Consider the following 26,830-nt stretch of genomic DNA (forward strand, 5'->3'; position numbering starts at 1 on the left):
GGACCCGGTAGGTGAAGCGGCACCTGCCCGTGCCCCTCCGGGGACCGACCCGGTAGGTGAAGCGGCACCTGCCCGTGCCCCTCCGGGGACCCGGTAGGTGAAGCGGCACCTGCCCGTGCCCCTCCGGGTACCGACCCGGTAGGTGAAGCGGCACCTGCCCGTGCCCCTCCGGGGACCCGGTAGGTGAAGCGGCACCTGCCCGTGCCCCTCCGGGGACCCGGTAGGTGAAGCGGCACCTGCCCGTGCCCCTCCGGGGACCCGGTAGGTGAAGCGGCACCTGCCCGTGCCCCTCCGGGGACTGACCCGGTAGGTGAAGCGGCACCTGCCCGTGCCCCTCCGGGGACCCGGTAGGTGAAGCGGCACCTGCCCGTGCCCCTTTGGGGACCCGGTAGGTGAAGCGGCACCTGCCCGTGCCCCTCCGGGGACCCGGTAGGTGAAGCGGCACCTGCCCGTGCCCCTCCGGGGACCGACCCGGTAGGTGAAGCGGCACCTGCCCGTGCACCTCCGGGGACCGACCCGGTAGGTGAAGCGGCACCTGCCCGTGCCCCTCCGGGGACCCGGTAGGTGAAGCGGCACCTGCCCGTGCCCCTCCGGGGACCGACCCGGTAGGTGAAGCGGCACCTGCCCGTGCCCCTCCGGGGACCGACCCGGTAGGTGAAGCGGCACCTGCCCGTGCCCCTCCGGGGACCGACCCGGTAGGTGAAGCGGCACCTGCCCGTGCCCCTCCGGGGACCGACCCGGTAGGTGAAGCGGCACCTGCCCGTGCCCCTCCGGGGACCGACCCGGTAGGTGAAGCGGCACCTGCCCGTGCCCCTCCGGGGACCGACCCGGTAGGTGAAGCGGCACCTGCCCGTGCCCCTCCGGGGACCGACCCGGTAGGTGAAGCGGCACCTGCCCGTGCCCCTCCGGGGACCGACCCGGTAGGTGAAGCGGCACCTGCCCGTGCCCCTCCGGGGACCCGGTAGATGAAGCGGCACCTGCCCGTGCCCCTCCGGGTACCGACCCGGTAGGTGAAGCGGCACCTGCCCGTGCCCCTCCGGGGACCCGGTAGGTGAAGCGGCACCTGCCCGTGCCCCTCCGGGGACCCGGTAGGTGAAGCAGCACCTGCCCGTTCCCCTCCGGGGACCCGGTAGGTGAAGCGGCACCTGCCCGTGCCCCTCCGGGGACCCGGTAGGTGAAGCGGCACCTGCCCGTGCCCCTCCGGGGACCCGGTAGGTGAAGCAGCACCTGCCCGTGCCCCTCCGGGGACCGACCCGGTAGGTGAAGCGGCACCTGCCCGTGCCCCTCCGGGGACCGACCCGGTAGGTGAAGCGGCACCTGCCCGTGCCCCTCCGGGGACCGACCCGGTAGGTGAAGCGGCACCTGCCCGTGCCCCTCCGGGGACCCGGTAGGTGAAGCGGCACCTGCCCGTGCCCCTCCGGGGACCGACCCGGTAGGTGAAGCGGCACCTGCCCGTGCCCCTCCGGGGACCGACCCGGTAGGTGAAGCGGCACCTGCCCGTGCCCCTCCGGGGACTGACCCGGTAGGTGAAGCGGCACCTGCCCGTGCCCCTCCGGGGACCCGGTAGGTGAAGCGGCACCTGCCCGTGCCCCTCCGGGGACCGACCCGGTAGGTGAAGCGGCACCTGCCCGTGCCCCTCCGGGGACCGACCCGGTAGGTGAAGCGGCACCTGCCCGTGCCCCTCCGGGGACCCGGTAGGTGAAGCGGCACCTGCCCGTGCCCCTCCGGGGACCGACCCGGTAGGTGAAGCGGCACCTGCCCGTGCCCCTCCGGGGACCGACCCGGTAGGTGAAGCGGCACCTGCCCGTGCCCCTCCGGGGACCGACCCGGTAGGTGAAGCGGCACCTGCCCGTGCCCCTCCGGGGACCGACCCGGTAGGTGAAGCGGCACCTGCCCGTGCCCCTCCGGGGACCGACCCGGTAGGTGAAGCGGCACCTGCCCGTGCCCCTCCGGGGACCGACCCGGTAGGTGAAGCGGCACCTGCCCGTGCCCCTCCGGGGACCGACCCGGTAGGTGAAGCGGCACCTGCCCGTGCCCCTCCGGGGACCTACCCGGTAGGTGAAGCGGCACCTGCCCGTGTCCCTCCGGGGACCGACCCGGTAGGTGAAGCGGCACCTGCCCGTGCCCCTCCGGGGACCCGGTAGGTGAAGCGGCACCTGCCCGTGCCCCTCCGGGGACCCGGTAGGTGAAGCGGCACCTGCCCGTGCCCCTCCGGGGACCGACCCGGTAGGTGAAGCGGCACCTGCCCGTGCCCCTCCGGGGACCCGGTAGGTGAAGCGGCACCTGCCCGTGCCCCTCCGGGGACCCGGTAGGTGAAGCGGCACCTGCACGTGCCCCTCCGGGGACCGACCCGGTAGGTGAAGCGGCACCTGCCCGTGCCCCTCCGGGGACCCGGTAGGTGAAGCGGCACCTGCCCGTGCCCCTCCGGGGACCCGGTAGGTGAAGCGGCACCTGCCCGTGCCCCTCCGGGGACCCGGTAGGTGAAGCGGCACCTGCCCGTGCCCCTCCGGGGACCGACCCGGTAGGTGAAGCGGCACCTGCCCGTGCCCCTCCGGGGACCGACCCGGTAGGTGAAGCGGCACCTGCCCGTGCCCCTCCGGGGACCGACCCGGTAGGTGAAGCGGCACCTGCCCGTGCCCCTCCGGGGACCGACCCGGTAGGTGAAGCGGCACCTGCCCGTGCCCCTCCGGGGACCGACCCGGTAGGTGAAGCGGCACCTGCCCGTGCCCCTCCGGGGACCCGGTAGGTGAAGCGGCACCTGCCCGTGCCCCTCCGGGGACCGACCCGGTAGGTGAAGCGGCACCTGCCCGTGCCCCTCCGGGGACCGACCCGGTAGGTGAAGCGGCACCTGCCCGTGCCCCTCCGGGGACCCGGTAGGTGAAGCGGCACCTGCCCGTGCCCCTCCGGGGACCCGGTAGGTGAAGCGGCACCTGCCCGTGCCCCTCCGGGGACCGACCCGGTAGGTGAAGCGGCACCTGCCCGTGCCCCTCCGGGGACCGACCCGGTAGGTGAAGCGGCACCTGCCCGTGCCCCTCCGGGGACCCGGTAGGTGAAGCGGCACCTGCCCGTGCCCCTCCGGGGACTGACCCGGTAGGTGAAGCGGCACCTGCCCGTGCCCCTCCGGGGACCCGGTAGGTGAAGCGGCACCTGCCCGTGCCCCTTTGGGGACCCGGTAGGTGAAGCGGCACCTGCCCGTGCCCCTCCGGGGACCCGGTAGGTGAAGCGGCACCTGCCCGTGCCCCTCCGGGGACCGACCCGGTAGGTGAAGATGCACCTGCCCGTGCACCTCCGGGGACCGACCCGGTAGGTGAAGCGGCACCTGCCCGTGCCCCTCCGGGGACCCGGTAGGTGAAGCGGCACCTGCCCGTGCCCCTCCGGGGACCGACCCGGTAGGTGAAGCGGCACCTGCCCGTGCCCCTCCGGGGACCGACCCGGTAGGTGAAGCGGCACCTGCCCGTGCCCCTCCGGGGACCGACCCGGTAGGTGAAGCGGCACCTGCCCGTGCCCCTCCGGGGACCGACCCGGTAGGTGAAGCGGCACCTGCCCGTGCCCCTCCGGGGACCGACCCGGTAGGTGAAGCGGCACCTGCCCGTGCCCCTCCGGGGACCGACCCGGTAGGTGAAGCGGCACCTGCCTGTGCCCCTCCGGGGACCGACCCGGTAGGTGAAGAGGCACCTGCCCGTGCCCCTCCGGGGACTGACCCGGTAGGTGAAGCGGCACCTGCCCGTGCCCCTCCGGGGACCGACCCGGTAGGTGAAGCGGCACCTGCCCGTGCCCCTCCGGGGACCCGGTAGGTGAAGCGGCACCTGCCCGTGCCCCTCCGGGGACCGACCCGGTAGGTGAAGCGGCACCTGCCCGTGCCCCTCCGGGGACCGACCCGGTAGGTGAAGCGGCACCTGCCCGTGCCCCTCCGGGGACCGACCCGGTAGGTGAAGCGGCACCTGCCCGTGCCCCTCCGGGGACCCGGTAGGTGAAGCGGCACCTGCCCGTGCCCCTCCGGGGACCCGGTAGGTGAAGCGGCACCTGCCCGTGCCCCTCCGGGGACCCGGTAGGTGAAGCGGCACCTGCCCGTGCCCCTCCGGGGACCGACCCGGTAGGTGAAGCGGCACCTGCCCGTGCCCCTCCGGGGACCCGGTAGGTGAAGCGGCACCTGCCCGTGCCCCTCCGGGTACCGACCCGGTAGGTGAAGCGGCACCTGCCCGTGCCCCTCCGGGGACCCGGTAGGTGAAGCGGCACCTGCCCGTGCCCCTCCGGGGACCCGGTAGGTGAAGCGGCACCTGCCCGTGCCCCTCCGGGGACCCGGTAGGTGAAGCGGCACCTGCCCGTGCCCCTCCGGGGACTGACCCGGTAGGTGAAGCGGCACCTGCCCGTGCCCCTCCGGGGACCCGGTAGGTGAAGCGGCACCTGCCCGTGCCCCTTTGGGGACCCGGTAGGTGAAGCGGCACCTGCCCGTGCCCCTCCGGGGACCCGGTAGGTTAAGCGGCACCTGCCCGTGCCCCTCCGGGGACCGACCCGGTAGGTGAAGCGGCACCTGCCCGTGCACCTCCGGGGACCGACCCGGTAGGTGAAGCGGCACCTGCCCGTGCCCCTCCGGGGACCCGGTAGGTGAAGCGGCACCTGCCCGTGCCCCTCCGGGGACCGACCCGGTAGGTGAAGCGGCACCTGCCCGTGCCCCTCCGGGGACCGACCCGGTAGGTGAAGCGGCACCTGCCCGTGCCCCTCCGGGGACCGACCCGGTAGGTGAAGCGGCACCTGCCCGTGCCCCTCCGGGGACCGACCCGGTAGGTGAAGCGGCACCTGCCCGTGCCCCTCCGGGGACCCGGTAGGTGAAGCGGCACCTGCCCGTGCCCCTCCGGGGACCGACCCGGTAGGTGAAGCAGCACCTGCCCGTGCCCCTCCGGGGACCGACCCGGTAGGTGAAGCGGCACCTGCCCGTGCCCCTCCGGGGACCCGGTAGGTGAAGCGGCACCTGCCCGTGCCCCTCCGGGGACCCGGTAGGTGAAGCGGCACCTGCCCGTGCCCCTCCGGGGACCCGGTAGGTGAAGCGGCACCTGCCCGTGCCCCTCCGGGGACCGACCCGGTAGGTGAAGCGGCACCTGCCCGTGCCCCTCCGGGGACCGACCCGGTAGGTGAAGCGGCACCTGCCCGTGCCCCTCCGGGGACCGACCCGGTAGGTGAAGCGGCACCTGCCCGTGCCCCTCCGGGGACCGACCCGGTAGGTGAAGCGGCACCTGCCCGTGCCCCTCCGGGGACCGACCCGGTAGGTGAAGCGGCACCTGCCCGTGCCCCTCCGGGGACCGACCCGGTAGGTGAAGCGGCACCTGCCCGTGCCCCTCCGGGGACCCGGTAGGTGAAGCGGCACCTGCCCGTGCCCCTCCGGGGACCGACCCGGTAGGTGAAGCGGCACCTGCCCGTGCCCCTCCGGGGACCGACCCGGTAGGTGAAGCGGCACCTGCCCGTGCCCCTCCGGGGACCCGGTAGGTGAAGCGGCACCTGCCCGTGCCCCTCCGGGGACCCGGTAGGTGAAGCGGCACCTGCCCGTGCCCCTCCGGGGACCGACCCGGTAGGTGAAGCGGCACCTGCCCGTGCCCCTCCGGGGACCGACCCGGTAGGTGAAGCGGCACCTGCCCGTGCCCCTCCGGGGACCCGGTAGGTGAAGCGGCACCTGCCCGTGCCCCTCCGGGGACCCGGTAGGTGAAGCGGCACCTGCCCGTGCCCCTCCGGGGACCCGGTAGGTGAAGCGGCACCTGCCCGTGCCCCTCCGGGGACCGACCCGGTAGGTGAAGCGGCACCTGCCCGTGCCCCTCCGGGGACCCGGTAGGTGAAGCGGCACCTGCCCGTGCCCCTCCGGGTACCGACCCGGTAGGTGAAGCGGCACCTGCCCGTGCCCCTCCGGGGACCCGGTAGGTGAAGCGGCACCTGCCCGTGCCCCTCCGGGGACCCGGTAGGTGAAGCGGCACCTGCCCGTGCCCCTCCGGGGACCCGGTAGGTGAAGCGGCACCTGCCCGTGCCCCTCCGGGGACTGACCCGGTAGGTGAAGCGGCACCTGCCCGTGCCCCTCCGGGGACCCGGTAGGTGAAGCGGCACCTGCCCGTGCCCCTTTGGGGACCCGGTAGGTGAAGCGGCACCTGCCCGTGCCCCTCCGGGGACCCGGTAGGTTAAGCGGCACCTGCCCGTGCCCCTCCGGGGACCGACCCGGTAGGTGAAGCGGCACCTGCCCGTGCCCCTCCGGGGACCGACCCGGTAGGTGAAGCGGCACCTGCCCGTGCCCCTCCGGGGACCGACCCGGTAGGTGAAGCGGCACCTGCCCGTGCCCCTCCGGGGACCGACCCGGTAGGTGAAGCGGCACCTGCCCGTGCCCCTCCGGGGACCGACCCGGTAGGTGAAGCGGCACCTGCCCGTGCCCCTCCGGGGACCGACCCGGTAGGTGAAGCGGCACCTGCCCGTGCCCCTCCGGGGACCCGGTAGGTGAAGCGGCACCTGCCCGTGCCCCTCCGGGTACCGACCCGGTAGGTGAAGCGGCACCTGCCCGTGCCCCTCCGGGGACCCGGTAGGTGAAGCGGCACCTGCCCGTGCCCCTCCGGGGACCCGGTAGGTGAAGCGGCACCTGCCCGTGCCCCTCCGGGGACCCGGTAGGTGAAGCGGCACCTGCCCGTGCCCCTCCGGGGACCCGGTAGGTGAAGCGGCACCTGCCCGTGCCCCTCCGGGGACCGACCCGGTAGGTGAAGCGGCACCTGCCCGTGCCCCTCCGGGGACCCGGTAGGTGAAGCGGCACCTGCCCGTGCCCCTCCGGGGACCGACCCTGTAGGTGAAGCGGCACCTGCCCGTGCCCCTCCGGGGACCGACCCGGTAGGTGAAGCGGCACCTGCCCGTGCCCCTCCGGGGACCGACCCGGTAGGTGAAGCGGCACCTGCCCGTGCCCGTCCGGGGACCCGGTAGGTGAAGCGGCACCTGCCCGTGCCCCTCCGGGGACCGACCCGGTAGGTGAAGCGGCACCTGCCCGTGCCCCTCCGGGGACCGACCCGGTAGGTGAAGCGGCACCTGCCCGTGCACCTCCGGGGACCGACCCGGTAGGTGAAGCGGCACCTGCCCGTGCCCCTCCGGGGACCGACCCGGTAGGTGAAGCGGCACCTGCCCGTGCCCCTCCGGGGACCGACCCGGTAGGTGAAGCGGCACCTGCCCGTGCCCCTCCGGGGACCGACCCGGTAGGTGAAGCGGCACCTGCCCGTGCCCCTCCGGGGACCGACCCGGTAGGTGAAGCGGCACCTGCCCGTGCCCCTCCGGGGACCCGGTAGGTGAAGCGGCACCTGCCCGTGCCCCTCCGGGGACCGACCCGGTAGGTGAAGCGGCACCTGCCCGTGCCCCTCCGGGGACCCGGTAGGTGAAGCGGCACCTGCCCGTGCCCCTCCGGGGACCGGGTAGGTGAAGCGGCACCTGCCCGTGCCCCTCCGGGGACCGACCCGGTAGGTGAAGCGGCACCTGCCCGTGCCCCTCCGGGGACCCGGTAGGTGAAGCGGCACCTGCCCGTGCCCCTCCGGGGACCGACCCGGTAGGTGAAGCGGCACCTGCCCGTGCCCCTCCGTGGACCCGGTAGGTGAAGCGGCACCTGCCCGTGCCCCTCCGGGGACCCGGTAGGTGAAGCGGCACCTGCCCGTGCCCCTCCGGGGACCCGGTAGGTGAAGCGGCACCTGCCCGTGCCCCTCCGGGGACCCGGTAGGTGAAGCGGCACCTGCCCGTGCCCCTCCGGGGACCGACCCGGTAGGTGAAGCGGCACCTGCCCGTGCCCCTCCGGGGACCGACCCGGTAGGTGAAGCGGCACCTGCCCGTGCCCCTCCGGGGACCGACCCGGTAAGTGAAGCGGCACCTGCCCGTGCCCCTCCGGGGACCGACCCGGTAGGTGAAGCGGCACCTGCCCGTGCCCCTCCGGGGACCCGGTAGGTGAAGCGGCACCTGCCCGTGCCCCTCCGGGGACCGACCCGGTAGGTGAAGCGGCACCTGCCCGTGCCCCTCCGGGGACCGACCCGGTAGGTGAAGCGGCACCTGCCCGTGCCCCTCCGGGGACCCGGTAGGTGAAGCGGCACCTGCCCGTGCCCCTCCGGGGACCGACCCGGTAGGTGAAGCGGCACCTGCCCGTGCCCCTCCGGGGACCGACCCGGTAGGTGAAGCGGCACCTGCCCGTGCCCCTCCGGGGACCGACCCGGTAGGTGAAGCGGCACCTGCCCGTGCCCCTCCGGGGACCGACCCGGTAGGTGAAGCGGCACCTGCCCGTGCCCCTCCGGGTACCGACCCGGTAGGTGAAGCGGCACCTGCCCGTGCCCCTCCGGGGACCCGGTAGGTGAAGCGGCACCTGCCCGTGCCCCTCCGGGGACCCGGTAGGTGAAGCGGCACCTGCCCGTGCCCCTCCGGGGACCCGGTAGGTGAAGCGGCACCTGCCCGTGCCCCTCCGGGGACCCGGTAGGTGAAGCGGCACCTGCCCGTGCCCCTCCGGGGACCCGGTAGGTGAAGCGGCACCTGCCCGTGCCCCTCCGGGGACCCGGTAGGTGAAGCGGCACCTGCCCGTGCCCCTCCGGGGACCGACCCGGTAGGTGAAGCGGCACCTGCCCGTGCCCCTCCGGGGACCGACCCGGTAGGTGAAGCGGCACCTGCCCGTGCCCCTCCGGGGACCCGGTAGGTGAAGCGGCACCTGCCCGTGCCCCTCCGGGGACCGACCCGGTAGGTGAAGCGGCACCTGCCCGTGCCCCTCCGGGGACCCGGTAGGTGAAGCGGCACCTGCCCGTGCCCCTCCGGGGACCCGGTAGGTGAAGCGGCACCTGCCCGTGCCCCTCCGGGGACCCGGTAGGTGAAGCGGCACCTGCCCGTGCCCCTCCGGGGACCCGGTAGGTGAAGCGGCACCTGCCCGTGCCCCTCCGGGGACCGACCCGGTAGGTGAAGCGGCACCTGCCCGTGCCCCTCCGGGGACCGACCCGGTAGGTGAAGCGGCACCTGCCCGTGCCCCTCCGGGGACCCGGTAGGTGAAGCGGCACCTGCCCGTGCCCCTCCGGGGACCGACCCGGTAGGTGAAGCGGCACCTGCCCGTGCCCCTCCACGGACGCTGAACTACCTGCTGAGCTCCTCAAGCGTTTTGTACGCGTCACTAAAGGAGAGTATCGTCACCGCGGCAAGAAGGTGCATGCAAAAGAAACCCTCACCGTCACAGGGAGAACATACAAACTCCTTACAGACAGCAGCAGAAATGAACCCAGGTTGCTGGGGCTGTAGCAGTGTTAAAGCTCCAGTACACTATAATTGTTTCAGTAAGAGGCAGGTACATCAGTGACATTATAAAAACTCTCAGATAGGCAATTGGATGACAGAAAAATGGAGGGCCATGTAGGAGAGAAGGGTTAGGTTGATGTTAGAGTAGGTTAAAAGGCTGGCAAATCAGCGTGGGCCAAGGGGCCTGTACTGTAAAGTTTGATGTTCTAAGATCACTAGAAAGAATACACAAAAGGTTTTGAACTTGAAACACCTATTGTCCATTCCCCTCCTCGGATGCAGAGTTCCTCAACCAGCTCATTCTCTGCTCCAGATTCCAACATCTTTCACGTTTCCAATTCTTTAGACCTGGCTCTCTCCACCGCTGGACAACCCAGCAAAGTCTCCAGCAGACTCATCCCAATGCTGTTGAAGGTTACAGGCAGCTTCCAAAAGGGAGGGCTGCACCCTCCAGACCCAAGGTCCAGAAGGAAGAGCACGACGTCAGCACAGATGCTGGAAATCCAGAGTGACGCACACAAAATGCTACAGGAACACGGCTGGACAGGGAGCATCTATAGAGAGGAATAAAGAGTCAACATTTCGGGCCGAGACCTTTCATCAGGACTGGGCAATGTCAGCACAGTGGCCGGGAAAGTAGACCGAGGTGATTAAGATGATGGTCTTTGTAAATAGTGCCCTGTGGACAGGCCCATCCTTGAGTGAAGGATGACCACCCCTGCCCCATTTACAAGCCCACCAGCACGGTTCTCTCCCTTGTTCTCTGTCAGCGGTGGCCCATTCAGTCAGTCCGAGAGACGGTTAAGGACGGATATTGAGAACACAACCTGTATAGAATTCTGCGTGCAGTTCTAGTCTCCTTACCTTTCAGGAAAGACATACTGGCTTCGGAGGCGGTGCAGAAGAGTTTCGTCAGGTTGATTCTGAAGATGATGGGGTGGGGGTTGGGGTGGATTTAGCCTACGAGGAGAAGTTGAGTCACCTGGGACAGTACACACTGGAATTCCCACTGAATGAGAGGGGATCTCACAGAAACACAAAATCACGGAAGGGAAAGAAGCAAGAAAATTGTTTCCACTGGTAGAAGGGATTAGAACTGGAGTACATAACCTTAGATTTGGAGGAATCGAACTAGGATGGAGATGAGGGGAAACTGCTTTTCCCAGATGGTAGAGAATCTGTGGAACTCTTTGCTCAGAGAAGCAGTAGAGGCCAGCTCATTAAATACACTCACGGGACATTTTATTCCACCGGACTGTGATCTTCTGCTGCTGAGCCCATCCACTTCAAGGTTTGATCTGTTCTGCATTCGGAGATGCTCTTCCGCACAACACTATCGTAACACACGGTCACTTAACTGACAGCCTGAACCGGTCTGGCCTCTCTCACTAACAATGTGTATTCACCCACAGAATTGTCGCTCCCTGGCTATTTGTTTTTGTTTCCGCAGCATTCTCTGTAAACTCTGCAGACGGTTGGGAGTGAAAATCCCAGCAGATCACCAGTTCCTGAGATATTCAAACCACACCAACAATCATTCCTTGGTTAAAGGTCACTTAGATCCCCTTTCATCCCAGTTCTGATGTTTCATCTGAACAACGATGGAACCTCATGCTTTTGTGCATCGAGTTCCCGCCGTGACTGGCTGAATCAATGTGCGGGCGTACCTATTAAAGTGGCCACTGAGTATATATATTTAAGACGCTGTTAGATTGTTGCTTAGCAGAGAAATTCGGGGGGAAATCTAGGGAAACAGCAGGTAAGTGGACCAAAGTCCATGGCCAAATCAGCCCTGATGTTATTGAATGAGGGAGCAGGCTTGATGGGCCTATTCCGGCTCTGATTTCGTATTCTGAAGCAGTTTTACTGCGGTCAGCACAGTAGTGTAGCAATTAGTGCAATGCTGTACAGCGCCAGCAATGGGAAGATGGGGATTCAGTTCCTGCCACTGTCTGGGAGGAGGTCGTATGTTCTCCCCGTGACAACATGGGACATCTCTGGTTTCCTCCCACACAAGGCGTTTGGGTTAATGGGTTGTGGGCATGCTGTGTTGGTGATACTCGCGGGCTACAACGTAAACGATGCACTGGACAGTCACTTTCAGTGTGTTGATCCTTACCCGTCCGAGACGGGGGCTACTCACCGTGTCCGCAGGCTGGCTCCCGTCCACGGTCTCTGTGACGGTCGCCGAGGTGCCAGCTGCCTCTGCCATCGCGCTGCGCTCAGCCCCTCTTTCCATCAATCCGGGAGGGGGTGAAAATCTGGGTGTCACCGCCACCCACCCCCCCGTCAGCGGCTGCGGAAGAGTCGGAGACTGCGGATCGCTGAACCCTGTGAAAGAGGCAAAGCGTTTACCAACTGACGGCGCCTTAAGGCGGGGGCATTCATCACCATTACCCTTTGTGCCTGAAGACACACATTCAACGTCGGAGGAAGCTTCTGCCATCAAATTCACTGTCTCCGCCTCCCTCCCCTCTGATACTTTCCACCACTGATTTACAGCTGCCAATTTGGGGGAACCCGGAATTGCCGGGGGAGAAGGTGCAGACTTCAAACCAGACAGTGCTGGAGCTTGGGACTGAACTGGGGTGTTGGGGGCGTGAGGCACCGGCTCCAGCTGCTGTGCCACAGAATCAGGGTCAGGTGGAGATGGTCGCTCCATTATCAGAGAGCATCACGGGGACAGTGAAAGGGTGAAAGAATTACCCTGCCTTGCCATTTGCTTATGACAGACTCACACCCATTTATGTCCTGGGGGTGGGAGGGGGGAATCAGTTTGTTCCACTTTGCTCGAGGCCCACTGCCAGGCAAATAACTTCATCCTCAGTGTCAACAAGACAAAAGAGTTGGCTATCGACTTCAGGAAAACCCGCACCACTCTCATCTCCCTTTATGTCAGCGGCATAGCAGTGAACAATTTCAAACTCCACGTCTCACATTACCTCTCCTGGTCCTGGAACACGTCCTACATGATCAATAATGCTCGCCAACACCTCTGCTTTCTGAGGAGGCTGCAGAGAGCTGGATAATGCACTTCAGTACTCAGATGTGAGCTGAGAGCATCCCGACGTGCTGCATCGCCAAGTGGTGCCGGAAGTGCACTGCAGCCAACTGGAGGGCTCGACAACCGGTAGCTAAAAGTGGCCAAAGCATCTCCAGCACCAGCCGAACCCCAAAGGCACACATCAGGTGTCGGGAAGAGTCCAGCGACATCTTGAAGGATCCTACCCACCACCCTGCTTTAAAAGATCTGTTTCTCCCCACTCCCTGTGGGAACAGGCCACAACCATCCAGACTCAAAGACCAATACTTCCTCCAAGCAGTCCGGCTGATCAACACCCCAGCCATTAACCCCCACCCCCACCAATACACACACAACACACATCACCGGAATCATTTTATGTACATGTAAAGAGGGTTTCTTCTTTTTTGTTAACTAGCAGGAATGCTAATTTACTGATAACGAGAATGGTATTCCTTTGTAAACCAAATGGGGATTAATGTTCTTTCTTCTGAGTCTGTAAGCTTTTGTTGACGGGCTTTTGGGCAGATCGGCGCGAGGGGGTCGAGAGAGAGGACGCAATGCTCTAAGCTGGGCGAGGATCGGACCCCAAAGGGGGGTCCGAGGCCGGGAGATTCTCCGAGGGGGGGGGGGATGAAGCTAGATGTGCTTGGTTGACCACTCGGAGGGTCCTGAGCGGTTTGGAGAGTCCGAGGAGTTCGGAGGCTCCTGAGCTGCGAGTCGAGGAGTTCGGAGGGGATCGAATGGTGGCCAGAAGACTTCAGTAATTGAGCTCCAACGGCTGTGCACGAAGTGGTTTGGACTTTGATAAGTTTGGCGCCTTTTCTTTAATTTTCTCTTCATATATACTGTATCGTTATTAATCACTTAGTTATAGTAACCTTTATAAATTGTACTCATTTAATCGCATATGGCAGGGGTCAGCAACCTTTACCACTGAAAGAGCCACTTGGACCCGTTTCCCACAGAAAAGAAAACACTGGGAGCCGCAAAACCCGTTTGACATTTAAAATGAAATAACACTGCATACAACGTTTTGTTTTGCCTTTATGCTATGTATAAACAAACTATAATGTGTTGCATTTATGAAATTGATGAACTCCTGCAGAGAAAACGAAATTACATTTCTGCATGCAACAAAAACATTTTGACCTCCGAAAAAAAGACGTTGGGTTGAAGGTTACTTTTAAGTAAAATACTCAACGTCTATTTGAGTCCTTCTTGTATTTATGAAAAACGCCAAACTTAAATTTGCCGCCAGCAGCAAACCAAAAATAACGTCAGCCAGCTGTCAACCTGAAAAATAAAAGGACTATTTCACTGAACAATGAAAACATCTGAATATACGTAAAATAATAGGCAATTAAAATATTTATCATCCTTGTTCAGGTTGACTCACACCTGACAATGCAGTCGTATTCAGTAGGGATGGATCGATGCTTAGGGGAGTGACCAGGAAGGATAATGTGTTTTTTTCCTCACTGAACTCACAGAAGCGTTTCCCAAACGATGTTTGCATTGCGATGATTGCAGAATGTAAATACTCCGAATTTATCATGTCGTGACCTTTTTTGAACTCTCTCAAATTGGGGAAGTGAGACAATGTGCCTTTCTGTAAATCTCTGGCAAGCACTGTCAACTTGCGCTCGAATGCCAAAACATCCTCCAACATGTGCAGGGCTGTACGTCCTTACCCCTGAAGAGCTGTGTTCAGTGTGTTCAGGTGCGCTGTCATGTCTACCATGAAGTGTAGCTTTTCCAGCCACTCTGGCTGTTCCAGCTCAGGAAAGGTGAGCCCTTTGCTGCCCAGGAAAGTTTTCACTTCTTCCAGACACGCGACAAAGCGTTTCAGCACCTCCCCTCTGGACAGCCAGCAATAAAAACACGTTGTAGCGGTGTGCTACACGCAGTCAGTAAACTGCAGTCAAAGATAGCTTTATTCGAACTAAACAGCCTTGCTTTTAAGCCTCCCTCAACCCGCCCCCCATGGGCGCGGATGCTGCAAAAGACACGTACTCACAAACCCCCGTAGGCTATCTCCCTTAGCCTGAACGCTGGCTAATTGTGAGCCGGTTCGGATGTGTCAGGAAATGGGTCGCCACAAAGTCTTATTTAGATTGTACAAGATCACCATAATCTTCAAATTTAGATTTACATTTCAAAAACTAACAAACTAACATAAAATACATTTTAATTAAATACTGACCATGTAGCGGTGTGCTACACGCAGCGCTAAAATTACGACACGGAGTCGGTAACTGCAGTCGAAGGAAAAAACTTTATTCGAAATCTTCAGCCTCACTTTTAAGCCTCCCTCAACCTGCCCCCCATGGCGCAGAGGCTCCAAAGCTCTGTGCTCGCAAACCCCCGTAGGCTATCTAATTGTGAGTCGGTTCGGATGTGCCAGGAAAAGGGTCGCCACAACCAATTATTTCCCAAAGCAACAGGGAGCCGCAGCACAGACGTAAAAGAGCCACATGCGGCTCCGGAGCCGCGGGTTGCCGACCCCCGGCATATGGTGTACTGTCTGTTTTTGGGTGAGGCGGGGACATCACACAGCATCCACACCAGCTGATTACCCAGTTTGGCGGGGCCGAAGGCTGCTCCCCCTAGACGAAATGAGCTGAGCGAGCCTGAGGCGACCCAGGGGGTTACATACATATCGTATAAACAGTGCTAGAAAGTTTGTGAACCCTGGAGAATTTTCTCTATTTCTGCATAAAGATGACCCAAAATGTGATCAGATCTTCAGGCAAGTCCTAAAACTAGATAGAGAACACAATTATATAAATATTACACAAAAACATACTTGTTCATTGAGAAAAATGATCCAACATTACGTGTATTTGTTGAAGGACGTATGTGAACTTTTGCTTTCAGTAACTGAGGTGATATTGCAACAAGATCAACCAAAAGTTTCTGGTAACCGTTGATCAGTCCAGCACATCGGCTTGGAGGAATTTTAGGCCATTCCTCCTTACAAAACTGCTTCAACTCTGGGATCTTGGTGGGCCTCTTTGCATGAACTGCTTGCTTCAGGTCCTTCCACAACATTTCTATGGGATTAAGGTCAGGACTTTGAGTCAGACATTCCAAAACACACATTTTCTCCTTTTTAAACCGTTCTGTTGATTTACTCTTGCCTTTCAGATCATTGTCTTGTTGCATTATCCAATTTCTATTGAGCTTCAGGTGATGGATCGCTACCCTGGCGTTCTCCTGTAAAATGTCTTGAAACAATTTTGAATTAATTGTTCCCTCAAGCTGTCCAGGTCCAGACGCAAAGCAGCCCCAAGCCACAATGCTCCTTCCACCATGCCTCACAGTTGGGATGAGGTTCTGCTGTTGGTGTGCAGTCCCCCCCACATTCCCCAAGCCACAATGCTCCTTCCACCATGCCTCACAGTTGGGATGAGATTCTGCTGTTGGAGTGCAGTCCCCCCCCCCACCCTTCCCTCCAAACATAGCAATGTGCATATCTGCCAGAAAGTTCAAATTCTCTCTCATCTGTCTACAGAACATTGTCCCGGAAGCATTGTAGGACATCCAGGTGCTCTTGTGTAAACTTGAGACATGCAGTAATGCTTTTTTTTGGAGAGCAGTAGTTTCCTCCGTGGTGTCCTTCCATGAACACCATCGTTGTTCAGTGATTTTCTTACTGTGGACACGAGCAGAGACTTCAGCAAGTTCTAGAGATTTCTGCAGGTCTATTTGCTGTTAACATTGGGTTCTTTTTCACCTCTTTCAGCACTGGTGTGATCTTTGCAGAATGCCTGCTCCTAGGGAGAGCAGTGACAGTTTCCTCCATTTGTAGACAATTACTCTCACTGTGGACTGATGAACACTCAGCTCTTTAGAAATGCTTTTGTAGCCTTTTCCAGCTTCATACATCTCTACAATTCTTCGAAGGTCCTCTGAAAGTTGTTTTGATCAAGGCATGGTGCACATAAATAGATCTTTCTTGAGAAGAGCAGGCTTTGCCTTTGTGTGTTTTTTTTACTATAAGGCAGGACAACTCTACAACCCACACCTCCAATCTCATTGATTAGAACACCCGACTCCAAATATCCTTTGTAGAAGGCACTACCCCTGTGGGTCACATACTTTTTCCAACAAATACATGATTATTGGATCATTTTTCCTCAATAAATAAATGAACAAGCACAATAGTTTGTATATTATTTAATTAATTTCTCTTTATCTAGTTTTAGGACTTGCATGAACATTTGACCACATTTTAGCTCATATTTATGCAGAAAGAGAGAAAATTCTACAGGGATCACAGGGAAAGAGAGAAAATTCTACAGGGAACTTTCTAGCACCACTCTGTAACAGCTGCTTGTACATTGTCAAGTTGAAATTTATGGTCATCTAACAAATATCACGCACAGCATGTAAACCAACGCACAGGCTTGTGGATGACAGCTAGGACGCAGCATCTATGGTCGACCCCAACCAATGGAGGGCCTCATCACAAAACATTACCATAAATTAATTACCGCAATAGAACACAAAAATGCATCGAATGCGCGGCACATGCAGACAGTAAACAGCTGGCTGTCCTGGTGATGGCAGGGTATTCATTAGTCTCACAGCTTGAGGAAAGAAGCTGTTACCCAGTCTAGCAGTCCTAGTCCTGATGCTCCTGTACCTCCTTCCTGATGGCAGTGGGTCAAAGTGATTGTGGGTGGTAGGGCGCCAGAACAATACTTTGGGCCGTTCGTCTGCAGTGCCTTCGGCAAATGTCCCCCGTCAGTTTTCACTGTCCTCTCGTGGGTTTTGCTGTCTGATCGCTTGCAGCTTCTGTACTACACAATGATGCAGCCAGACGGGACACTTAAGATGATGCTCCTGTATAAAATTGTTAGAATGAGGGCAGGAAGCCTCACATGCCTCGATCTCCTCAAAATACGTAGACGCTGCTGGGTCTTCTCGACTAGTGAGGGGGTGTAGTAGGTCCAGGTTAGATCATCCGTACGTGCAGACCCAGGGACTTGGTGCTCTTCACTCTCTGCAGGGCAGTCATTGCTGTGCAATGGAGAGAGATCAATCTGTGCCTTCCTGAAGTCCACAATCATCTCTTCTGTCATTTGAGACTGTTGTCTGACAAGCCTCTCTACCTCCTCTCTGCATGCCCACTCGTCGTCGTTGCTGATGAGGCCGAGCACTGTTGGACCATCAGTGAACTTGATGATGGGGTTTCAGCTCGATGTGGCTGTGAGTCGGCAGTGTGAACAGCGGCGGGATGAGCACGCAGCCCTGGCGGAGGCACCAGTGCTCAGTGAGCTGGAGCTTGGGATGTTGCCGACAACTTGGACTGACTGGGGTTTTACCATCAAGAAATCCAAGATCCCGTTACAGAGAGGGGTGTTGAGTCCCAACGAGGACAGCGCATCCACCGGCTCCGAGGGCTGATGGTGTTAAACACCGAGCTGAAATTGATGAATAACATCCTGGCATACAAAGCATTGTCTCCCAGTGGAACAGGGTGGAGTCGAACTGGATAATGTCCAATGTAGCTGGAAGGTGGGATTTTGTACAAATCATTACCAGTCACTCAAAGCACTTCATGCCTCTGGGCTGTGATCATTTAGTCCAGTTACTGTCACTCTTTTGGACACCAGACTGACAGAGGCTGCCCTGAAGCCTGAGGGACAGTGGACTGTTTCAGACAGATATTAAAGCGGTCCAAAAGACTTCTGCTAGCTGGGTTTTCACGGGATTGTGTGATTTTTTTTGTATTCTTTATGCATATTGTGTTTTCTTTCCGCTGCATCAGCTCTAGAGCAACAATCAATTTGCTCTCCTTTATATTCAAGAATGACAATAAACGATCTTGAACCTTGGACCACAGGCTCCAAGCACTGTACATCAGCGCTGTTAAGGCTTTGCCATTAACAGTGTACTAGTTCAACTCAGGAAGTACACAACTTCACACTTAACTCCAGCTGCCATTTCTCCCCCCCATATCTGCAACTCATCGACATCCCACTGTATCCTTTCCCGATCTTCCACACAATCCACAACACCAAACTCTGTATCATCTGAAAATCTGCCCACTCATCCATGTAATGCCCCTCAGATCAGCTTTCCCTCTGACCTTCAACCTGTGCCCTCTAGATTTAGACTGTCCTCCCCTTGGAAAAAGACTGACAATTACAGGGCTGTATAATGCACTCTCAGCTTGTGGGATCAATAAAACTATTAGGAACACTGGCATGAATTCCTGCTGGAAAATGCACTAGGTCATTTCATCCCTGCTCAGGCTCACTTGCACAATTACACACAGAAGTCTGCCATAAACCAGCATAATCCTTTACTCCCATTAAACCATATAGTACGTTTGAGATTCGAGACTGTTCAATGTAATTTCCTGTACACGAGGGTAAGGGAGATTGAAATAATTGTTACTCTGGATCAAATGCAGCACAAAGAAAACACAATAACATAACAATTTCAAAAAAAACACAGAAGTATAAATACATAACGTACACACAGATTGATTATATCTCCATAAGGTGACTCTAGGCTGAGGAGTGTTTGTACTTAAGGCGACAGGAAATGATAAAGTAGTACTGGTTGGGGTTATGGGTATGGAGGTGTTGATCAGCCTTGCTGCTTGTTTCTGAGTTTGGCATAGATATTCTGGGAGTGGTCAAACTATCTGCCAGCAGGGTGGGTGGGATCCCTCACGATGTTACTGGCCCATTTCTAGCACCTTTGTCCTTGCTGCATTGGGCAGTTTTGACTACCCACGGTAGGGCCCTCCTGTCCGCAGTGCAGGTTCCGTAACACGCAGTGATACAGCATCGAACGGCGGGAGTATGGACGGGTAAAGTCCAGCTCTCTCCAGCCTCCTCAGAGAGGAAAGAGGCAATGGTGAGCTTTCTTGACTGCAGAGGACGTGTTCTGAGACCACGAGAGGTTGCGTGTGAGGTGCACTCCCAAGAGTTTGAAACTGTTCACAGTTTGCACTGTTACACTGCCAAAGGTGAGTGGTACGAGTTCTCCTGAAGCTGATAACTATCTTCTGAATTTTGCTGACTCTGAGGAAGATGTGATCTTCCTGGCACCTTTACTCCATAATCCTTTACTGCCATTAAACCGTATACTACGGTTAAAATCCTCGATTCTTTGGTGCAGATTTCTGTACACAAGTGTAAAGAAAAGCGAAATACTTGTCACTCGAGCCCTTCCGCCTCCTCTGTGCGGGACATCTCGTCGTGGACTGTGAGTGAGCCCCACCACTGTCGTGTTATCGGCAAACTTGGCCATGTGATTACCCGGGTGTGTGGGTATGCAGACAAGGGTGAGCAGCCCCGGGGAGCACTCGAGTTGGGGACGATGGGGAGCGAGGAGCTGTTTTGCATCCGGACTATCGGAGGTGTGCTGGTTAGGAAGTCCAACACCCAGTACAGGGGTGTATTTGTACCAAGGAGTAGTTTTTCCACCAGGATCTGTGGGACAAGCATTAAACACTGAACTGAAATCCAGAAACAACGTCTGACAGAAGTGTCCTTGTCTCATAGGTGCGTGACAGATGCTGTGATATCTGTTATAGAGCCATTCTGTTGGTAAGTATATTGGCGAGTGTCCAACGTTACAGAATGAATGAATGCATATTGTGAATCATTGTAGTTTACTAATATTCTCTACGGATTTGACAACTTGTACGTGCCGGAACTGGGCATCAAGTCGTAGTGTCGTGGGGGAGTGTCAGCACTTTTATTCCATGAATGGGTTCTTGTGTGTGACTACTGGCCCCAGAGTACCCGTCTCGTTTCCCTGTGTTCATCAGTATTCATAATGACAATTGAACGTGAATTGAAGTGCCATTTCCAGCCATTCAAAGCACTTCATGATGACTGGCGTCAGTGTCACTGGGCAGAAGTCGTTTAGTTCTGAAGATGTTGGTAGACGTTCTGAAGCTGTCTCATCAAGATTACAGCCCAAAAGCAGGCAGCAATCCAGCATGCATCCATAGGCTATGCTGGTCTATGCTGATGCAGTCTCCAGTGTTGAAATGAACAGAAACCTGCCAGAACAAAGTGCCTGTACCGGGGTTGAGGAAGTGCCAGAAACTGTTGCTCATAATGAAATGGCTGTCCAGAACCTGGACAGATCTCTCTGTAACCTCCGATGCCCTGACTAATCAAGAACTTATCAACCTGCACCTTAAATGACTTAACCTCCACAGCCATTTGTGGTAATGAATTCCACAGATTCCCCGTATTCTTGGCTCAAGAAATTTCTTCTCATTTCTGCTCCAAAGGAATGTCCTTGTATTCTGAGGCGGTGCCCTCTGGTCCTAGATTTTTCCTCTATAGGAAACATCCTCTCCACATCTATTCCATCCGGGTCTTTCAATATTCGATAGGTTTCAGCGAGACCACCCTCATCCATAAGCAACCACATCATAACGGAACCAACATCACCCCTCCCTCCCCAGCCACATCTTCCCTCAGGTGCAGCACCAACTGTGGTGTTTGAAGGATGTGTCCGTTAGTTTAGAGAGCTTGTGGGAGAAGGAGAAGGAATCCCACTGGGCCTTCATGGTTGCATTGTGTTGGCCAGAAAGAACGAGTCTACAGTGAATACGAATGAATCAAGGACGGTGGAAGCAGACAGAACAATTGCCTTTGTTCTTATTGTGAGGGAGGAGGTGAAGACTGCCATTTTATGAAGAGACGGTCTTCTCCATTTTGTGAGTTAAAGTCACTCCGTTTTTTTTAAAAGTCGACACAATGATGCCTCAGGCAATCAGCTGAGCTAGCGATTATTTCCAAATAAGATATTCGTGAGGTGCTCTTTGGTTGGATATAACAAGCAGGTTCGTGACCGTTGGGGTCTGAGTCTGCTCTGCATGATCCAAGCTGGTTGCTGATCTAGAAGACCGACGGCCACTTGCTGGGAAGAGGGCAATAAATGGATGCTAGCCTGGAGCAGAGCCAATAAAAAGGTGTAAAAGGACAGGCATATGACCTGCAGCCAGTGACACTGCACCGTAATGGTAGGAAATGAATATAAAAGCAAGGATTTTCACATTCAGGCAGTGATGACTCTACAGCAACATGAGAAGTATTGTTGATGAGGAGGACGCCACAGACGTGGAGATTCGAAACGGGACTACGAGGAACAAGTGGCCAGCAGCAGAAACTCCTTCTGTTCATGGAAGGTCAGGAAAACTCAGTTGGTTGTACAAGTTCATGTGTTCTTCCGTTGAGACAATAAAGGTATTCTCTGTGCCTCCCTGATCATCATTACGAGGGGCAATTCTTGTAACAATTGGCTCCTTACAGAAAGGATCCACTTGTCCCACTTCCAGGGAGGCTCATGAAAAACCCGCTTCTTAAATCCCCCTTCTCCAAGTTCGACTCTCCTTTGGAAGTTATCATTGGATGGGCCTCTTGTCCCATTAAGTCATCCTGTTAAATCAGTCTGCTTCACCACACAGCACCACAGTAACCGCGGGCCTCAACCAGCCGCCTTATAAAGCTAGACCCCCAGATCTCTGCTCAAACTGAAACCGCTAGTCATCGCAGCCCCGTCACATTCCACCGGTAAAGGTGCACCATTTAAACTGCTGTCAAGTTTGTCCATTTCCACAGCCTTCCTCAGTCCCTTGTCACCATTCCCAGGTTATCTACAGACTTTATAATTATGCACTCACACACCGTTAATGAGTTCTCAGTGGCAATTCTGTTAGGCAGCTCCTGAACCCAACACAGAGCCCACCGAGTGAACGCCCATGCTCTTCTGTTGCTGTGACCCATCCACTTCAATGTGCTCTGTTCAGAGATGCTCTTCCGCACAGTGCTGTTGTAACGCAGTTACTGTCACCCTCCTGTCTGGCCTCTCTCATTAACGAGGCGTTTCGCCTACAGGACAGCCGCTCACTGGATTGTTGTTCTTTGATTTATGCACCATTCTTTGTAAACTCTAGAGATTGTTGTGAGTCAAAATCCCAGGAGATCAGCAATTTCTTAGATACTCAAACCACCCTGTCTGGCACCAACAATCATTCCACGGCCAAAGCCACTTGGGTCACATTTCTTCCGTTTGGTCTGAACAAGTGAACCTCTTGACCGTGTCTGCATGCTTTTAGACGCTGAGTTGCTGCCACGTGATTGGCTGATTAGGTATCTGCATTAACGAGCAGGTGGACCTCGAAGAGGACATTTAGTATAAATTCAAACCTGCCGTGGTCCCGAGATCGACCCCCAGCAACATCACTGTGTGTTTCCCTCCAATCACAAGACTATTCACTAATACTCCCTCGTTTCTCACATTGGCAATTTTAAACCGTGTAGCCTTTTTAAGTCGTTTACAATGACCTCAGTGTTTATTTATTATCCTATCAAATGCAATTTAAAAGAACATTTACGCATCAACAACCAAACTATGCCCATTGACCCTCTGCTAAAAAAGCACTTATCCAGATTTTGACTGTGGATTCTAGGAGGGACAGAGACACCAGTCCTCGTCGAGGTTTCAGTAGTAGGAAAGGGGAGCAGTTCCAAGTTCCTGGGTGTCACCATCTCTAAAGATCTATCCTGCGCCCAGCATATAGATGCAGTGACACAGAAGGTTTGCCAGGAGCTATATCTCATTCGGAGATTGAGGACTTGGTCTAACTCGAGCAGATTTCTACCGGTGTGCCTTGGAGAGCATTCTGACTGGTTACGTCACTGTGTCGTACACAGGAGCCACCGCAGGGGATCAGGGAAAGCCGCAGGACTTTGCAAACCCAGCCCACTCGGACATGGGCACCCACCCCAGCATCAGGGGCATCTTCAAAAGACAGCACACATCATTTCAGGGGCAGGGGCCCCAGCACCAAGGGACATGCCCTCTTCTCATTACTACCATCACAGCAGAGGTACAAGAACCTGAAGACACACACCCAACACTTAAGAAACAGCTTCTACCCCTCTACCGTTAGCTTTCTGAATGGTCCCCCCACCCCCGTTAAAGTGTTCAGCTGCTCTGGCAGTGTGCTTTCGGTTGTTGTTCTGCTGAGAGAGGAACTTCCTCCCCATTTTGGGCTTTCCAGCAGAGGCCAGCGGGTTTCTAACCCAGATCTCTCTGTGTTCAGCTGCATTCGCTTTCCCACCAATCCTGACCAGGTTTCCGGTCCCTGCTGCTGAAAAGCATCCCCATAGCACAATGCTACATTACGGTAGGGATGGTGTTACCTGGCTGGTGTGCAGTATTAGATTTACATCACTCATACTGCTTGGTGTTGAGGCCAAAATGTTCCACTTTAGTCTTATCCGACCACAAGACCTTCTTCCACATCTTCACAGTGTTTTCTAAGTGACGTTTTGCAAAGTCCTTATGGGCGAGGAGATGACTTCTTTCAGTGGCTTCAGATGAAGAATAATCCCTGGCTGGCCCAGTCAGGGTCCTGACCTTAACCCAATCGAACATCTCCGGCAAGACCCCAAGACAGCCATCCAGAACCACTCCCCGACTGACCTGGCTCAGCTTGAGCCGGGAGGAATGAGCAAATCTTGGTCCATCATGTTGTGCAAAGCTAATAGAGACTTATCCACAGACTACTGGTTGTAATGGCTATGAGGGGTGAGCAAACGGGGATGAGTACTTTTCCAAGGGTGCGTCTGTACTGTATATTTTTCTTACTGTAATATTGATGCGATGTACTGCACAGCACAGTACTGATGGCTCAAACAACGCATTTCACAAGATATGCCAGTGATAGTGAACTTGTTTCTGATCCAGTAATACAGCAGTGTTACATTAAAATGGAATATATTTGAATATTAATACTATATAAAATTATAGAGATTAATAATTATCATCAGTACTATGCCCAGCTCCTTCCTCTTACATTGGATTGTTATTATGTAGCTGTGAAGACATGCATAATCATTTGTCACTGACATTCACGTACACACTGTTTTATGGCTGTATATTAGGTTACAGATCAGAACTATGTTACCAGTTAGCACCCATCCCTCCAGTTGGAATTTGACCAGCTGAACACCCCCCCCCCCACCAAACATCATGTATTAAGATACAAAAGGGGACTTGGGAGTCTTTGTGCAGGATTCCCTAAAGGTTAACTTGCAGGTTGAGTCAGCGGTGAGGAAGCCAAATGTGATGTTGGCATTCATTGTGAGAGGACTAGAATATAAAAGCAAGGATGTAAGCTGAGGCTTTACTTTGAGCATTGAGAGCAGTTTTGGTCCCCTTATGCTGCCACTGGAAAGGGTCCAGAAGAGGTTTAAAAGAATGATCCTGGGAGTGAAAGGGTTAACATAGGCGGACCATTTGATGGTAATGGGCCTATACTCCAGAGTTTAGAAAAGTGACGGGGGTTCTCTTTTAAATCTATTTAATATGGAAAGGGCCTAGACAGAGTGGACGAGGAGAGGATGTTTCCTATAGTGGGAGAGTCCAGGACCTGTGGGCATAGTTTCAGAAGAGAAGCAGAGGCGAGAAAGAATTTCTTTAGCCAAAAGAATGATGAAGATGTGGAGGCCAAGTCATTGGGTAAGGACAAAGGAAAGCAGAAGAATGAATCTGCCATGATGGAATAGTGGGGCAGACTCGATGGATGGATGAATGAATCAGCCATGATGGAATAGTGGGGCAGACTCGATGGATGGATGAATGAATCAGCCATGATGGAATAGTGGGGCAGACTCGATGGATGGATGAATGAATCAGCCATGATGGAATAGTGGGGCAGACTCGATGGATGGATGAATGAATCAGCCATGATGGAATAGTGGGGCAGACTCGATGGATGGATGAATGAATCAGCCATGATGGAATAGTGGGGCAGACTCGATGGATGGATGAATGAATCAGCCATGATGGAATAGTGGGGCAGACTCGATGGATGGATGAATGAATCAGCCATGATGGAATAGTGGGGCAGACTCGATGGATGGATGAATGAATCAGCCATGATGGAATAGTGGGGCAGACTCGATGGATGGATGAATGAATCAGCCATGATGGAATAGTGGGGCAGACTCGATGGATGGATGAATGAATCAGCCATGATGGAATAGTGGGGCAGACTCGATGGATGGATGAATGAATCAGCCATGATGGAATAGTGGGGCAGACTCGATGGATGGATGAATGAATCAGCCATGATGGAATAGTGGGGCAGACTCGATGGATGGATGAATGAATCAGCCATGATGGAATAGTGGGGCAGACTCGATGGATGGATGAATGAATCAGCCATGATGGAATAGTGGGGCAGACTTGATAGGTGAATGAATGAATCAGCCATGATGGAATAGTGGGGCAGACTCGATGGGCGGAATGGTGTACTTTGGCCTCATGATTTTACAGTGTTTAGCACATTACATTAGCTTAGAGAGAATATTTATTTAGCATCTGCCACATATTGTAAATTATGCTTAATTTATGACACTAATTTATGACATTTATAGATAAGCACATTTATCAGCGTTCTCCACGTTATACACTGTGCAAAAAGAATTTTATCATCTTACAGGGGAGAATATTTATTTAATCAGTTGCTCCTACATGATACATTATATTAATTTAATTTGTTCACTATGTGCCAAGTTGATGACACGGGTGATCGTGGCCTTTCCAAAACCAAGATTGTTCTTGGCAAAATTTTCTACACAAGTGCTTTGCCATTGCCTTCTTCTGGGCAGTGTCTTTACAAGACAGGTGATCCCAGCCATCATCAATATTGCCTGCCTGGTGGCAGTGGTCATATAAACAGAACTTGTGATACGCACCAGGTGCTCGTATGACCACCCACCCTCAGCTCCTGTGGCTTCACGGGAGCCTGATCCAGTTACACCCTGCCCAAGGGTGACCTGCAGGCTAAGGGTGCGAAATAACACCTTGCATTTCCTTTGCTAGAGATACATCTCCACCCTGCCACCACACGGGAAAATTCTTCTCAGCTCCCTGCAAGTTACACACCATGCTTACAGCACTATATTAATTTATAGAGGAAAATATTTATTTAGTGTGCATCTCATATTATAAATTGCTTCAAGCAGGTTATTAAGATGAGCAAATTTATCAGGTGTCTCCAATTTATACAATGGGATAAGAGCATTTTATTAATTTACAGGAGAAAATATTTTATCAACTGCCTGACATTATACATTATGCTTAGAGCCGTATAGCGGTTTACAAAAGAGAACTGCCCACATAATACACGTTGTGTTTAGAACATTAATTTAATTTACAGGAGGGAATGTGGATTGTCCACATAATGTTTACCCCATGATATCAGCTACCTCCATATTATGTTTAGAGAATTAAATTAATTTATGGTAAGGATATTTATTTACCAACTTCTCTGCCAGGACATTATCGTACAGATAAGGACATTTATCAGCAGACCCACGTTTACACTGCAGGGCACTGAACTGCAGAGAGAATCCTCACAGACGGATCCTCACTGCCCTCTTTTTGTCCGTGTTTACTGGGTGAGGCAACAGTGCCGACCGAGATGCCCCAGACAGCGGCCCCTTACCTGAACCCCCGTCACTCCGCCTCCATCTTCCAGTCCTCTCCCTG

The 26,830-nt window shown here is 56.3% G+C and overlaps 1 protein-coding gene across 1 annotated transcript in view; it reads right to left on the bottom strand.

Moving 5' to 3' along the window:
• Positions 1 to 26,824, bottom strand: part of ppp1r11 (protein phosphatase 1, regulatory (inhibitor) subunit 11) — a 40,732-nt gene extending 13,908 nt beyond the window's left edge. Inside the window, exons 1-2 of the mRNA XM_059970851.1 lie at positions 26,787 to 26,824; positions 11,399 to 11,586 (exon numbers count right to left, since the gene is read on the bottom strand). Coding sequence (XP_059826834.1) covers positions 11,399 to 11,494 — 96 coding nt within the window. The 5' untranslated portion in view covers positions 11,495 to 11,586; positions 26,787 to 26,824. The remainder of the gene's footprint in view (positions 1 to 11,398; positions 11,587 to 26,786) is intronic.
• Positions 26,825 to 26,830: the final 6 nt, after the last annotated feature.

This window comes from Hypanus sabinus, chromosome 5, assembly GCF_030144855.1.
Source record: "Hypanus sabinus isolate sHypSab1 chromosome 5, sHypSab1.hap1, whole genome shotgun sequence".
Classification (NCBI taxonomy): domain Eukaryota; kingdom Metazoa; phylum Chordata; class Chondrichthyes; order Myliobatiformes; family Dasyatidae; genus Hypanus; species Hypanus sabinus.